Source organism: Pseudophryne corroboree, chromosome 10, assembly GCF_028390025.1.
Source record: "Pseudophryne corroboree isolate aPseCor3 chromosome 10, aPseCor3.hap2, whole genome shotgun sequence".
Lineage (NCBI taxonomy): Eukaryota > Metazoa > Chordata > Amphibia > Anura > Myobatrachidae > Pseudophryne > Pseudophryne corroboree.
Genome location: NC_086453.1, coordinates 5,680,444 through 5,696,889, shown reverse-complemented (window position 1 = coordinate 5,696,889; position 16,446 = coordinate 5,680,444). Strand labels below are relative to the sequence as shown.

The 16,446-nt window shown below is 55.2% G+C and overlaps 1 protein-coding gene across 1 annotated transcript in view; it reads left to right on the top strand.

The window, feature by feature from the left end:
* The first annotated feature begins 5,905 nt into the window (after positions 1 to 5,905).
* The window catches only part of LOC134966847 (basement membrane-specific heparan sulfate proteoglycan core protein-like), a 33,396-nt gene continuing 22,855 nt past the window's right edge, over positions 5,906 to 16,446 (top strand). Inside the window, exons 1-5 of the mRNA XM_063943891.1 lie at positions 5,906 to 5,951; positions 6,651 to 6,832; positions 7,386 to 7,581; positions 8,517 to 8,696; positions 8,954 to 9,214. Coding sequence (XP_063799961.1) covers positions 5,906 to 5,951; positions 6,651 to 6,832; positions 7,386 to 7,581; positions 8,517 to 8,696; positions 8,954 to 9,214 — 865 coding nt within the window. The remainder of the gene's footprint in view (positions 5,952 to 6,650; positions 6,833 to 7,385; positions 7,582 to 8,516; positions 8,697 to 8,953; positions 9,215 to 16,446) is intronic.

Here is a 16,446-nt window from a genome sequence, read left to right as displayed (position 1 = left end):
CGCCAGGTACAGGGGAGAGACCTCAGCGCCAGGTACAGGGGAGAGACCTCAGCGCCAGGTACAGATGAGAGACATCAGCGCCAGGTACAGGGAGAGACATCAGCGCCAGGTACAGGGGAGAGACATCAGCGCCAGGTACAGGGAGAGACCTCAGCTCCAGGTACAGGGAGAGACCTCAGCGCCAGGTACAGGGAGAGACATCAGCGCCAGGTACAGGGAGAGACCTCAGCGCCAGGTACAGGGGAGAGACATCAGCGCCAGGTACAGGGAGAGACATCAGCGCCAGGTACAGGGAGAGACCTCAGCGCCAGGTACAGGGAGAGACCTCAGCGCCAGGTACAGGGAGAGACCTCAGCGCCAGGTACAGGGAGAGACCTCAGCGCCAGGTACAGGGAGAGACATCAGCGCCAGGTACAGGGAGAGACCTCAGCGCCAGGTACAGGGGAGAGACATCAGCGCCAGGTACAGGGAGAGACATCAGCGCCAGGTACAGGGAGAGACCTCAGCGCCAGGTACAGGGAGAGACCTCAGCGCCAGGTACAGGGAGAGACCTCAGCGCCAGGTACAGGGAGAGACCTCAGCGCCAGGTACAGGGAGAGACCTCAGCGCCAGGTACAGGGAGAGACATCAGCGCCAGGTACAGGGAGAGACATCAGCGCCAGGTACAGGGAGAGACCTCAGCGCCAGGTACAGGGAGAGACCTCAGCGCCAGGTACAGGGAGAGACCTCAGCGCCAGGTACAGGGAGAGACCTCAGCGCCAGGTACAGGGAGAGACCTCAGCGCCAGGTACAGGGAGAGACCTCAGCGCCAGGTACAGGGAGAGACCTCAGCGCCAGGTACAGGGAGAGACCTCAGCGCCAGGTACAGGGAGAGACATCAGCGCCAGGTACAGGAGAGACCTCAGCGCCAGGTACAGGGAGAGACCTCAGCGCCAGGTACAGGGAGAGACCTCAGCGCCAGGTACAGGGGAGAGACATCAGCGCCAGGTACAGGGGAGAGACATCAGCGCCAGGTACAGGGGAGAGACATCAGCGCCAGGTACAGGGAGAGACCTCAGCGCCAGGTACAGGGAGAGACCTCAGCGCCAGGTACAGGGAGAGACCTCAGCGCCAGGTACAGGGGAGAGACCTCAGCGCCAGGTACAGGGAGAGACATCAGCGCCAGGTACAGGGAGAGACCTCAGCGCCAGGTACAGGGAGAGACCTCAGCGCCAGGTACAGGGAGAGACATCAGCGCCAGGTACAGGGAGAGACATCAGCGCCAGGTACAGGGGAGAGACATCAGCGCCAGGTACAGGGAGAGACCTCAGCGCCAGGTACAGGGAGAGACATCAGCGCCAGGTACAGGGAGAGACATCAGCGCCAGGTACAGGGAGAGACCTCAGCGCCAGGTACAGGGGAGAGACATCAGCACCAGGTACAGGGAGAGACCTCAGCGCCAGGTACAGAGGAGAGACCTCAGCGCCAGGTACAGAGGAGAGACATCAGCGCCAGGTACAGGGAGAGACATCAGCGCCAGGTACAGGGGAGAGACATCAGCGCCAGGTACAGGGGAGAGACCTCAGCGCCAGGTACAGGGAGAGACATCAGCGCCAGGTACAGGGAGAGACATCAGCGCCAGGTACAGGGGAGAGACCTCAGCGCCAGGTACAGGGAGAGACCTCAGCGCCAGGTACAGGGGAGAGACATCAGCGCCAGGTACAGGGAGAGACCTCAGCGCCAGGTACAGGGAGAGACCTCAGCGCCAGGTACAGGGAGAGACATCAGCGCCAGGTACAGGGGAGAGACATCAGCGCCAGGTACAGGGAGAGACCTCAGCGCCAGGTACAGGGAGAGACATCAGCGCCAGGTACAGAGGAGAGACATCAGCGCCAGGTACAGGGAGAGACCTCAGCGCCAGGTACACAGGAGAGACATCAGCGCCAGGTACAGGGAGAGACCTCAGCGCCAGGTACAGAGGAGAGACATCAGCGCCAGGTACAGAGAAGAGACCTCAGCGCCAGGTACAGGGAGAGACATCAGCGCCAGGTACAGGGAGAGACCTCAGCGCCAGGTACAGGGAGAGACTTCAGCGCCAGGTACAGAGGAGAGACATCAGCGCCAGGTACAGGGAGAGACATCAGCGCCAGGTACAGGGGAGAGACCTCAGCGCCAGGTACAGGGGAGAGACCTCAGCGCCAGGTACAGGGAGAGACATCAGCGCCAGGTACAGAGGAGAGACATCAGCGCCAGGTACAGGGAGAGACATCAGCGCCAGGTACAGGGAGAGACATCAGCGCCAGGTACAGGGAGAGACATCAGCGCCAGGTACAGGGAGAGACATCAGCGCCAGGTACAGGGAGAGACATCAGCGCCAGGTACAGGGAGAGACATCAGCGCCAGGTACAGGGGAGAGACATCAGCGCCAGGTACAGGGAGAGACATCAGCGCCAGGTACAGGGAGAGACATCAGCGCCAGGTACAGGGAGAGACATCAGCGCCAGGTACAGGGAGAGACATCAGCGCCAGGTACAGGGGAGAGACCTCAGCGCCAGGTACAGGGGAGAGACCTCAGCGCCAGGTACAGGGGAGAGACCTCAGCGCCAGGTACAGGGGAGAGACATCAGCGCCAGGTACAGGGAGAGACATCAGCGCCAGGTACAGGGAGAGACATCAGCGCCAGGTACAGGGAGAGACCTCAGCGCCAGGTACAGGGAGAGACCTCAGCGCCAGGTACAGGGAGAGACATCAGCGCCAGGTACAGGGGAGAGACCTCAGCGCCAGGTACAGGGAGAGACCTCAGCGCCAGGTACAGGGGAGAGACCTCAGCGCCAGGTACAGAGGAGAGACCTCAGCGCCAGGTACAGAGGAGAGACATCAGCGCCAGGTACAGGGGAGAGACATCAGCGCCAGGTACAGGGAGAGACATCAGCGCCAGGTACAGGGGAGAGACCTCAGCGCCAGGTACAGAGGAGAGACATCAGCGCCAGGTACAGGGGAGAGACATCAGCGCCAGGTACAGGGAGAGACATCAGCGCCAGGTACAGGGGAGAGACCTCAGCGCCAGGTACAGGGAGAGACATCAGCGCCAGGTACAGGGGAGAGACATCAGCGCCAGGTACAGGGAGAGACACCTCAGCGCCAGGTACAGGGGGAGAGACCTCAGCGCCAGGTACAGGGAGAGACATCAGCGCCAGGTACAGAGGAGAGACATCAGCGCCAGGTACAGGGGAGAGACCTCAGCGCCAGGTACAGGGAGAGACCTCAGCGCCAGGTACAGAGGAGAGACATCAGCGCCAGGTACAGGGAGAGACATCAGCGCCAGGTACAGGGAGAGACCTCAGCGCCAGGTACAGGGAGAGACCTCAGCACCAGGTACAGAGGAGAGACATCAGCGCCAGGTACAGGGGAGAGACATCAGCGCCAGGTACAGGGAGAGACCTCAGCACCAGGTACAGAGGAGAGACATCAGCGCCAGGTACAGGGGAGAGACCTCAGCGCCAGGTACAGGGAGAGACCTCAGCACCAGGTACAGAGGAGAGACATCAGCGCCAGGTACAGGGGAGAGACATCAGCGCCAGGTACAGGGAGAGACATCAGCGCCAGGTACAGGGGAGAGACCTCAGCGCCAGGTACAGGGAGAGACCTCAGCGCCAGGTACAGGGAGAGACCTCAGCGCCAGGTACAGGGAGAGACATCAGCGCCAGGTACAGAGGAGAGACATCAGCGCCAGGTACAGAGGAGAGACATCAGCGCCAGGTACAGGGAGAGACATCAGCGCCAGGTACAGGGAGAGACATCAGCGCCAGGTACAGGGAGAGACCTCAGCGCCAGGTACAGGGAGAGACATCAGCGCCAGGTACAGGGAGAGACCTCAGCGCCAGGTACAGGGAGAGACCTCAGCGCCAGGTACAGGGAGAGACCTCAGCGCCAGGTACAGGGAGAGACCTCAGCGCCAGGTACAGGGAGAGACATCAGCGCCAGGTACAGGGAGAGACATCAGCGCCAGGTACAGGGAGAGACATCAGCGCCAGGTACAGGGAGAGACATCAGCGCCAGGTACAGGGAGAGACCTCAGCGCCAGGTACAGGGAGAGACCTCAGCGCCAGGTACAGGGAGAGACCTCAGCGCCAGGTACAGGGAGAGACATCAGCGCCAGGTACAGGGGAGAGACATCAGCGCCAGGTACAGGGGAGAGACATCAGCGCCAGGTACAGGGAGAGACCTCAGCGCCAGGTACAGGGGAGAGAACTCAGCGCCAGGTACAGGGGAGAGACATCAGCGCCAGGTACAGGGAGAGACATCAGCGCCAGGTACAGGGAGAGACATCAGCGCCAGGTACAGGGAGAGACATCAGCGCCAGGTACAGGGAGAGACATCAGCGCCAGGTACAGGGAGAGACATCAGCGCCAGGTACAGGGAGAGACATCAGCGCCAGGTACAGGGAGAGACATCAGCGCCAGGTACAGGGAGAGACATCAGCGCCAGGTACAGGGAGAGACATCAGCGCCAGGTACAGGGAGAGACCTCAGCGCCAGGTACAGGGAGAGACATCAGCGCCAGGTACAGGGAGAGACCTCAGCGCCAGGTACAGGGGAGACATCAGCGCCAGGTACAGGGAGAGACCTCAGCGCCAGGTACAGGGAGAGACCTCAGCGCCAGGTACAGGGGAGAGACATCAGCGCCAGGTACAGGGAGAGACCTCAGCGCCAGGTACAGGGAGAGACATCAGCGCCAGGTACAGGGAGAGACCTCAGCGCCAGGTACAGGGAGAGACCTCAGCGCCAGGTACAGGGAGAGACCTCAGCGCCAGGTACAGGGAGAGACCTCAGCGCCAGGTACAGGGAGAGACATCAGCGCCAGGTACAGGGAGAGACATCAGCGCCAGGTACAGGGAGAGACCTCAGCGCCAGGTACAGGGAGAGACATCAGCGCCAGGTACAGGGAGAGACCTCAGCGCCAGGTACAGGGAGAGACATCAGCACCAGGTACAGGGAGAGACCTCAGCGCCAGGTACAGGGGAGAGACCCTCAGCGCCAGGTACAGGGAGAGACCTCAGCGCCAGGTACAGGGAGAGACATCAGCGCCAGGTACAGGGAGAGACATCAGCGCCAGGTACAGGGAGAGACCTCAGCGCCAGGTACAGGGGAGAGACCTCAGCGCCAGGTACAGGGAGAGACCTCAGCGCCAGGTACAGGGAGAGACATCAGCGCCAGGTACAGGGAGAGACCTCAGCGCCAGGTACAGGGGAGAGACATCAGCGCCAGGTACAGGGAGAGACATCAGCGCCAGGTACAGGGAGAGACATCAGCGCCAGGTACAGGGAGAGACCTCAGCGCCAGGTACAGGGAGAGACATCAGCGCCAGGTACAGGGAGAGACATCAGCGCCAGGTACAGGGAGAGACCTCAGCGCCAGGTACAGAGGAGAGACATCAGCGCCAGGTACAGGGAGAGACATCAGCGCCAGGTACAGAGGAGAGACATCAGCGCCAGGTACAGGGGAGAGACATCAGCGCCAGGTACAGGGAGAGATATCAGCACCAGGTACAGGGAGAGACATCAGCACCAGGTACAGGGGAGAGACATCAGCGCCAGGTACAGGGAGAGACATCAGCGCCAGGTACAGGGAGAGACATCAGCGCCAGGTACAGGGAGAGACATCAGCGCCAGGTACAGGGAGAGACATCAGCGCCAGGTACAGGGAGAGACATCAGCGCCAGGTACAGGGAGAGACATCAGCGCCAGGTACAGGGGAGAGACATCAGCACCAGGTACAGGGAGAGACATCAGCGCCAGGTACAGGGGAGAGACCTCAGCGCCAGGTACAGGGAGAGACATCAGCGCCAGGTACAGGGAGAGACATCAGCGCCAGGTACAGGGAGAGACCTCAGCGCCAGGTACAGGGGAGACATCAGCGGCAGGTACATGGAGAGACCTCAGCGCCAGGTACAGGGAGAGACATCAGCGCCAGGTACAGGGGAGAGACCTCAGCGCCAGGTACAGGGAGAGACATCAGCGCCAGGTACAGGGAGAGACCTCAGCGCCAGGTACAGGGAGAGACCTCAGCGCCAGGTACAGGGAGAGACCTCAGCGCCAGGTACAGGGGAGAGACCTCAGCGCCAGGTACAGGGGAGAGACCTCAGCGCCAGGTACAGGGAGAGACCTCAGCGCCAGGTACAGAGGAGAGACCTCAGCGCCAGGTACAGGGAGAGACCTCAGCGCCAGGTACAGGGGAGAGACATCAGCGCCAGGTACAGGGAGAGACATCAGCGCCAGGTACAGGGAGAGACATCAGCGCCAGGTACAGGGAGAGACATCAGCGCCAGGTACAGGGAGAGACATCAGCGCCAGGTACAGGGGAGAGACCTCAGCGCCAGGTACAGGGGAGAGACCTCAGCGCCAGGTACAGGGAGAGACATCAGCGCCAGGTACAGGGAGAGACATCAGCGCCAGGTACAGGGGAGAGACATCAGCGCCAGGTACAGGGAGAGACATAAGCGCCAGGTACAGGGAGAGACATCAGCGCCAGGTACAGGGAGAGACATCAGCGCCAGGTACAGGGGAGAGACATCAGCGCCAGGTACAGGGAGAGACATCAGCACCAGGTACAGGGAGAGACATCATTTTTTCATGCTGGACCTTTCATTGTTTTGTCTTCTCCGTATTGCAGGACGCCCCACGGTTTCTGTGATCCCTCCGGGGGTGATCAGGGTGAATGTGGGTGAAACCATTAACGTGGAGTGTATGGGGATGGGAGATCCGCGCCCTATCGTCAGCTGGCGCCGTCCTGGGTCTAAGCAGGATATCCGGCAGCAGAATCACGCTCCGCTAGACAGCCACGCCATCCTGCAGGTCAGTGCCTCATACCTCACACAACACCGGTGAAGGATAAGACGCTCTCTTATTACACAAAGCCCAGGCGCGCACCTGAGAACGCGGCACCAGGCTGAAGGTCATGTACAGAGAATGCTGGGCCAGCGGCAGGGTGATTGCTGGGGCGACGCTGGCATCCCATCCCTCTATTAACTTTATATTGGGGTTTCCTATATATTGGGGATAAGTAATAATTTGAAGCACAAATCAGTAACAAATGCGTAGCGATCTGTATCTGCTGGTGAGGATATAGGCCGTATTCTATACTGTCATGGGCGGCCGAGCTACTCCTTACACCACAGCGTATAAGCCACGCTAAGGGCCACGTACTGCCTGATACATATATAGCCATGGAGATCTCGTATTGCGATGGCTGGAGGTAGCGTTGCAACACAATATCCTCCACCCCCGAGCTGGGGACTGTCAGACTCTCGCCGTATATTCACTGATACATCCCCCTTTATAATGTAGGGACACGTGGCTGCTAGTTACCAGAGGATTGCGGTCATCACTGTTTTATTCTCCCCTGTAGATTCCATCAGTAAAGATACAGGACTCCGGGTTCTACGTGTGCGTTGGCCACAACCCAGCTGGTTCCACCCAGGTCCAAGTGGAAGTGCAAGTAGAGAACAGGGTGGTGAAAGAGAGCGCTCCGAGAGTGACGGTAGAGAAGACTGACCACCTGGTGCTGGCTGGAGAGACCGCCACCCTCCGATGCAGCGCTACCGGTGAGTGTGGTAAGGGGGCACTGCCCACCTGTGACGCTGCAGATGGTAGGTCAGCTGGAGAGACTGCCACCCTCCGATGCAGCGCTACCGGTGAGTGTGGTAAGGGGGCACTGCCCACCTGTGACGCTGCAGATGGTAGGTCAGCTGGAGAGACTGCCACCCTCCGATGCAGCGCTACCGGTGAGTGTGGTAAGGGGGCACTGCCCACCTGTGACGCTGCAGATGGTAGGTCAGCTGGAGAGACCGCCACCCTCCGATGCAGCGCTACCGGTGAGTGTGGTAAGGGGGCACTGCCCACCTGTGACGCTGCAGATGGTAGGTCAGCTGGAGAGACCGCCACCCTCCGATGCAGCGCTACCGGTGAGTGGGGTAAGGGGGCACTGCCCACCTGTGACACTGCAGATGGTAGGTCAGCTGGAGAGACTGCCACCCTCTGATGGGGTTAGGAGGCACTGCCTTTGCAACATGGGCGGGTGACACTTACCTGGGCTCTCCCATGACACAGCATGGATACAGACCTCCTGGAAGATATTAGCCATAGTGAGAGGTGTCCTGCGCTGGATCAGATCACTAATGTGGCGGGAAGAAAGGTCCGTCTCCCTAGTGATTAGTGTCACGTTTTATCATCCACACCCTGAGAGTGCCACGCTGTCACTACCCGAGTGACAGTCTCTTGCCACCCAGTGTCCTCACATCTGTGTCCTCTGTAGCAAAGACATAAAGATTACACGTGTGCGCTTTGATTTCCCTCTTGGCACAGTATGTACTGAAGCTCATTTGTTTCCAGAGCACATAAGGGAAGCGGCAGTACACAGAGGCTTGCCCCCCGCTAGTGATGCTTGTGCGCACCTCAGCCTGAGAATGGGGTCAGGGTAGAACTGTCATTACGGTACAGTTGTTTTGCCTCAATCATATGACGTCATCCTGTTGTGTAGGTAACCCAACGCCAACCATCACGTGGACCAAGCTCCGAGCACCTCTACCGTGGCAGCACCAAGTGGTCAACAATACCCTGGTCATCCCGCGGGTGGCTCAGCAGGACTCGGGACACTACATATGTAATGCCTCCAACGCGGATGGGCACGCAGACATCACCATTGCACTGGACGTGGAGAGTAAGTATCGCACAGGTTACACGGATGTATATGATGGGTCCCTGTGTAATGACTGAAGTTTCCAAAATTCAGGAACAATATTTGTTTAATTTGGTGAATAAGAAGACAGTTATGGGACGGGTGCAATACTGTAGGTACCCTATAATCTATACACCCAAGTTACTATCGCCTAAACGTTGTACAATTGCAGACAAGGTTACATTGTTATTTCCATGACTTGATAATAATGATTAAAATTGTCTCCCAATCATACCCAGATCCCCCATATGCCACCATCATGCCGGACGAGGTCTCTGTCAGTGTCGGGGAACACATTCGCTTACAGTGCTTGGCGCACGGATCCCCTCCCCTCTTATTCCAGTGGACCAAAGTCAACGGATCGCTGCCGAATGACGCCGTAGTCACCGGTGGCACCCTACAGATCAATCAGGCAACCACTGATCACGCCGGCTCCTATCGCTGCGTGGCCAGAAACAAAGTGGGCGAAAATGAGGCAGTCGCCCAAATCAGTGTGTTAGGTGAGTTTCAGTAGCTTATATGTGGTGAGGCAAAAGCCACGGGCGGTCTGTGCCGCTAGGTGACCATGTCAGTACTCACCCTCGTTATCTACAGTCTTCACTCAGCTGCTATGTGAGACCAGGGACTCAAAGCATTCAGACACTGAGATGGTGCATACTATGTGAGACCAGGGACTCACAGCATTCATACACAGAGACGGTGCATACTATGTGAGACCAGGGACTCACAGCATTCAGACACGGAGACGGTGCATACTATGTGAGACCAGGGACTCACAGCATTCAGACACAAAGACTGTGCATACTATGTGAGACCTGGGACTCTCATCATTCAGACACTGAGATGGTGCATACTATGTGAGACCTGGGACTCGCAGCATTCAGACACAGAGATGGTGCATACTATGTGAGACCAGGGACTCTCATCATTCAGACACAAAGACTGTGCATACTATGTGAGACCATGGACTCTCATCATTCAGACACAGAGATGGTGCATACTATGTGAGACCTGGTACTCACAGCATTCAGACACTGAGACGGTGCATACTATGTGAGACCAGGGACTCACAGCATTCAGACACAAAGACTGTGCATACTATGTGAGACCAGGGACTCTCATCATTCAGACACAGAGATGGTGCATACTATGTGAGACCTGGTACTCACAGCATTCAGACATGGAGACGGTGCATACTATGTGAGACCAGGGACTCTCATCATTCAGACACAGAGATGGTGAATACTATGTGAGACCAGGGACTCGCAGCATTCAGACACAAAGACTGTGCATACTATGTGAGACCAGGGACTCTCATCATTCAGACACAGAGATGGTGCGTACTATGTGAGACCTGGTACTCACAGCATTCAGACACTGAGATGGTGCATACTATGTGAGACCTGGTACTCACAGCATTCAGACACAGGCGGTGCATACTATGTGAGACCAGGGACTCACAGCATTCAGACACAAAGATGGTGCATACTATGCGAGACCAGGGACTCACAGCATTCAGACACAGACGCGGTGCATACTATGTGAGACCAGGGACTCACAGCATTCAGAGACAGAGTCGGTGCATACTATGTGAGACCAGGGACTCACAGCATTCAGACACTGAGGCGGTGCATACTATGTGAGACCAGGGACTCACAGCATTAAGACACAGAGACGGTGCATACTATGTGAGACCAGGGACTCACAGCATTCAGACACTAAGACGGTACATACTATGTGAGACCATGGACTCTCATCATTCAGACACAGAGATGGTGCCTACTATGTGAGACCTGGTACTCACAGCATTCAGACACTGAGACGGTGCATACTGTGTGAGACCAGGGACTCACAGCATTCAGACACAAAGACTGTGCATACTATGTGAGACCAGGGACTCTCATCATTCAGACACAGAGATGGTGCATACTATGTGAGACCTGGTACTCACAGCATTCAGACATGGAGACGGTGCATACTATGTGAGACCAGGGACTCTCATCCTTTAGACACTGAGACGGTGAATACTATGTGAGACCTGGGACTCACAACATTCAGACACTGAGACGGTGAATACTATGTGAGACCTGGGACTCACGGCATTCAGACACAGAGGCGGTGCATACTATGTGAGACCTGGGACTCACAGCATTCAGACACAGAGGCGGTGCATACTATGTGAGACCAGGGACTCACAGCATTCAGACACAAAGACGGTGCATACTATGTGAGACCTGGGACTCACAGCATTCAGACACAGGCGGTGCATACTATGTGAGACCTGGGACTCACAGCATTCAGACACAGACGCGGTGCATACTATGTGAGACCAGGGACTCACAGCATTCAGACACAGAGGCGGTGCATACTATGTGAGACCTGGGACTCACAGCATTCAGACACAGAGACTGTGCATACTATGTGAGACCAGGGACTCACAGCATTCAGACACAAAGACGGTGCATACTATGTGAGACCTGGGACTCACAGCATTCAGACACTGAGACCGTGAATACTATGTGAGACCTGGGACTCACAGCATTCAGACACTGAGACGGTGAATACTATGTGAGACCTGGGACTCACGGCATTCAGACACAGAGGCGGTGCATACTATGTGAGACCTGGGACTCACAGCATTCAGACACTGAGACGGTGAATACTATGTGAGACCTGGGACTCACGGCATTCAGACACAGAGGCGGTGCATACTATGTGAGACCTGGGACTCACAGCATTCAGACACAGAGGCGGTGCATACTATGTGAGACCAGGGACTCACAGCATTTAGACACTGAGGCGGTGCATACTATGTGAGACCAGGGACTCACAGCATTAAGACACAGAGACGGTGCATACTATGTGAGACCTGGGACTCACAGCATTCAGACACTAAGACGGTACATACTATGTGAGACCTGGGACTCACAGCATTCAGACACTGAGATGGTGAACACTATGTGAGACCTGGGACTCACGGCATTCAGACACTGAGGCGGTGCATACTATGTGAGACCTGGGACTCGCAGCATTCAGACACAGAGGCGGTGCATACTATGTGAGACCAGGGACTTGCAGCATTCAGACACAGAGATGGTGCATACTATGTGAGACCTGGTACTCACAGCATTCAGACATGGAGACGGTGCATACTATGTGAGACCAGGGACTCTCATCATTCAGACACAGAGATGGTGCATACTATGTGAGACCAGGGACTCGCAGCATTCAGACACAGAGACTGTGCATACTATGTGAGACCAGGGACTCATAGCATTCAGACACAGAGACGGTGAATACTATGTGAGACCTGGGACTCACGGCATTCAGACACAGAGGCGGTGCATACTATGTGAGACCTGGGACTCACAGCATTCAGACACAGAGGCGGTGCATACTATGTGAGACCTGGGACTCACAGCATTCAGACACAAAGACGGTGCATACTATGTGAGACCTGGGACTCACAGCATTCAGACACAGGCGGTGCATACTATGTGAGACCTGGGACTCACAGCATTCAGACACAGACGCGGTGCATACTATGTGAGACCAGGGACTCACAGCATTCAGAGACAGAGTCGGTGCATACTATGTGAGACCAGGGACTCACAGCATTCAGACACTGAGGTGGTGCATACTATGTGAGACCAGGGACTCACAGCATTAAGACACAGAGACGGTGCATACTATGTGAGACCTGGGACTCACAGCATTCAGACACTAAGACGGTACATACTATGTGAGACCATGGACTCTCATCATTCAGACACAGAGATGGTGCCTACTATGTGAGACCTGGTACTCACAGCATTCAGACACTGAGACGGTGCATACTATGTGAGACCAGGGACTCACAGCATTCAGACACAAAGACTGTGCATACTATGTGAGACCAGGGACTCTCATCATTCAGACACAGAGATGGTGCATACTATGTGAGACCTGGTACTCACAGCATTCAGACATGGAGACGGTGCATACTATGTGAGACCAGGGACTCTCTCATCATTCAGACACAGAGATGGTGCATACTATGTGAGACCAGGGACTCGCAGCATTCAGACACAAAGACTGTGCATACTATGTGAGACCAGGGACTCTCATCATTCAGACTCAGAGATGGTGCGTACTATGTGAGACCTGGTACTCACAGCATTCAGACACTGAGACGGTGCATACTATGTGAGACCAGGGACTCACAGCATTCAGACACAAAGACTGTGCATACTATGTGAGACCAGGGACTCTCATCATTCAGACACAGAGATGGTGCATACTATGTGAGACCTGGTACTCACAGCATTCAGACATGGAGACGGTGCATACTATGTGAGACCAGGGACTCTCATCATTCAGACACTGAGACGGTGAATACTATGTGAGACCTGGGACTCACAGCATTCAGACACTGAGACGGTGAATACTATGTGAGACCTGGGACTCACGGCATTCAGACACAGAGGCGGTGCATACTATGTGTGACCTGGGACTCACAGCATTCAGACACAGAGGCGGTGCATACTATGTGAGACCAGGGACTCACAGCATTCAGACACAGAGGCGGTGCATACTATGTGAGACCAGGGACTCACAGCATTCAGACACAAAGACGGTGCATACTATGTGAGACCTGGGACTCACAGCATTCAGACACAGGCGGTGCATACTATGTGAGACCTGGGACTCACAGCATTCAGACACAGACGCGGTGCATACTATGTGAGACCAGGGACTCACAGCATTCAGACACTGAGGCGGTGCATACTATGTGAGACCAGGGACTCACAGCATTAAGACACAGAGACGGTGCATACTATGTGAGACCAGGGACTCACAGCATTCAGACACTAAGACGGTACATACTATGTGAGACCATGGACTCTCATCATTCAGACACAGATGGTGCATACTATGTGAGACCTGGTACTCACAGCATTCAGATACTGAGACTGTGCATACTATGTGAGACCAGGGACTCACAGCATTCAGACACAAAGACTGTGCATACTATGTGAGACCAGGGACTCTCATCATTCAGACACAGAGATGGTGCATACTATGTGAGACCTGGTACTCACAGCATTCAGACACGGAGACGGTGCATACTATGTGAGACCAGGGACTCTCATCATTCAGACACAGAGATGGTGCATACTATGTGAGACCAGGGACTCGCAGCATTCAGACACAAAGACTGTGCATACTATGTGAGACCAGGGACTCTCATCATTCAGACACAGAGATGGTGCGTACTATGTGAGACCTGGTACTCACAGCATTCAGACACTGAGACGGTGCATACTGTGTGAGACCAGGGACTCACAGCATTCAGACACAAAGACTGTGCATACTATGTGAGACCAGGGACTCTCATCATTCAGACACAGAGATGGTGCATACTATGTGAGACCTGGTACTCACAGCATTCAGACATGGAGACGGTGCATACTATGTGAGACCAGGGACTCTCATCATTCAGACACTGAGACGGTGAATACTATGTGAGACCTGGGACTCACAGCATTCAGACACTGAGACGGTGAATACTATGTGAGACCTGGGACTCACGGCATTCAGACACAGAGGCGGTGCATACTATGTGAGACCTGGGACTCACAGCATTCAGACACAGAGGCGGTGCATACTATGTGAGACCAGGGACTCACAGCATTCAGACACAAAGACGGTGCATACTATGTGAGACCTGGGACTCACAGCATTCAGACACAGGCGGTGCATACTATGTGAGACCTGGGACTCACAGCATTCAGACACAGACGCGGTGCATACTATGTGAGACCAGGGACTCACAGCATTCAGACACAGAGGCGGTGCATACTATGTGAGACCTGGGACTCACAGCATTCAGACACAGAGACTGTGCATACTATGTGAGACCAGGGACTCACAGCATTCAGACACAAAGACGGTGCATACTATGTGAGACCTGGGACTCACAGCATTCAGACACTGAGACAGTGAATACTATGTGAGACCTGGGACTCACAGCATTCAGACACTGAGACGGTGAATACTATGTGAGACCTGGGACTCACGGCATTCAGACACAGAGGCGGTGCATACTATGTGAGACCTGGGACTCACAGCATTCAGACACAGAGGCGGTGCATACTATGTGAGACCAGGGACTCACAGCATTTAGACACTGAGGCGGTGCATACTATGTGAGACCAGGGACTCACAGCATTAAGACACAGAGACGGTGCATACTATGTGAGACCTGGGACTCACAGCATTCAGACACTAAGACGGTACATACTATGTGAGACCTGGGACTCACAGCATTCAGACACTGAGATGGTGAACACTATGTGAGACCTGGGACTCACGGCATTCAGACACTGAGGCGGTGCATACTATGTGAGACCTGGGACTCGCAGCATTCAGACACAGAGGCGGTGCATACTATGTGAGACCAGGGACTTGCAGCATTCAGACACAGAGATGGTGCATACTATGTGAGACCTGGTACTCACAGCATTCAGACATGGAGACGGTGCATACTATGTGAGACCAGGGACTCTCATCATTCAGACACAGAGATGGTGCATACTATGTGAGACCAGGGACTCGCAGCATTCAGACACAGAGACTGTGCATACTATGTGAGACCAGGGACTCATAGCATTCAGACACAGAGACGGTGAATACTATGTGAGACCTGGGACTCACGGCATTCAGACACAGAGGCGGTGCATACTATGTGAGACCTGGGACTCACAGCATTCAGACACAGAGGCGGTGCATACTATGTGAGACCAGGGACTCACAGCATTCAGACACAAAGACGGTGCATACTATGTGAGACCTGGGACTCACAGCATTCAGACACAGGCGGTGCATACTATGTGAGACCTGGGACTCACAGCATTCAGACACAGACGCGGTGCATACTATGTGAGACCAGGGACTCACAGCATTCAGAGACAGAGTCGGTGCATACTATGTGAGACCAGGGACTCACAGCATTCAGACACTGAGGCGGTGCATACTATGTGAGACCAGGGACTCACAGCATTAAGACACAGAGACGGTGCATACTATGTGAGACCTGGGACTCACAGCATTCAGACACTAAGACGGTACATACTATGTGAGACCATGGACTCTCATCATTCAGACACAGAGATGGTGCCTACTATGTGAGACCTGGTACTCACAGCATTCAGACACTGAGACGGTGCATACTATGTGAGACCAGGGACTCACAGCATTCAGACACAAAGACTGTGCATACTATGTGAGACCAGGGACTCTCATCATTCAGACACAGAGATGGTGCATACTATGTGAGACCTGGTACTCACAGCATTCAGACACAGAGATGGTGCATACTATGTGAGACCTGGTACTCACAGCATTCAGACATGGAGACGGTGCATACTATGTGAGACCAGGGACTCTCATCATTCAGACACTGAGACGGTGAATACTATGTGAGACCTGGGACTCACAACATTCAGACACTGAGACGGTGAATACTATGTGAGACCTGGGACTCACGGCATTCAGACACAGAGGCGGTGCATACTATGTGAGACCTGGGACTCACAGCATTCAGACACAGAGGCGGTGCATACTATGTGAGACCAGGGACTCACAGCATTCAGACACAAAGACGGTGCATACTATGTGAGACCTGGGACTCACAGCATTCAGACACAGGCGGTGCATACTATGTGAGACCTGGGACTCACAGCATTCAGAC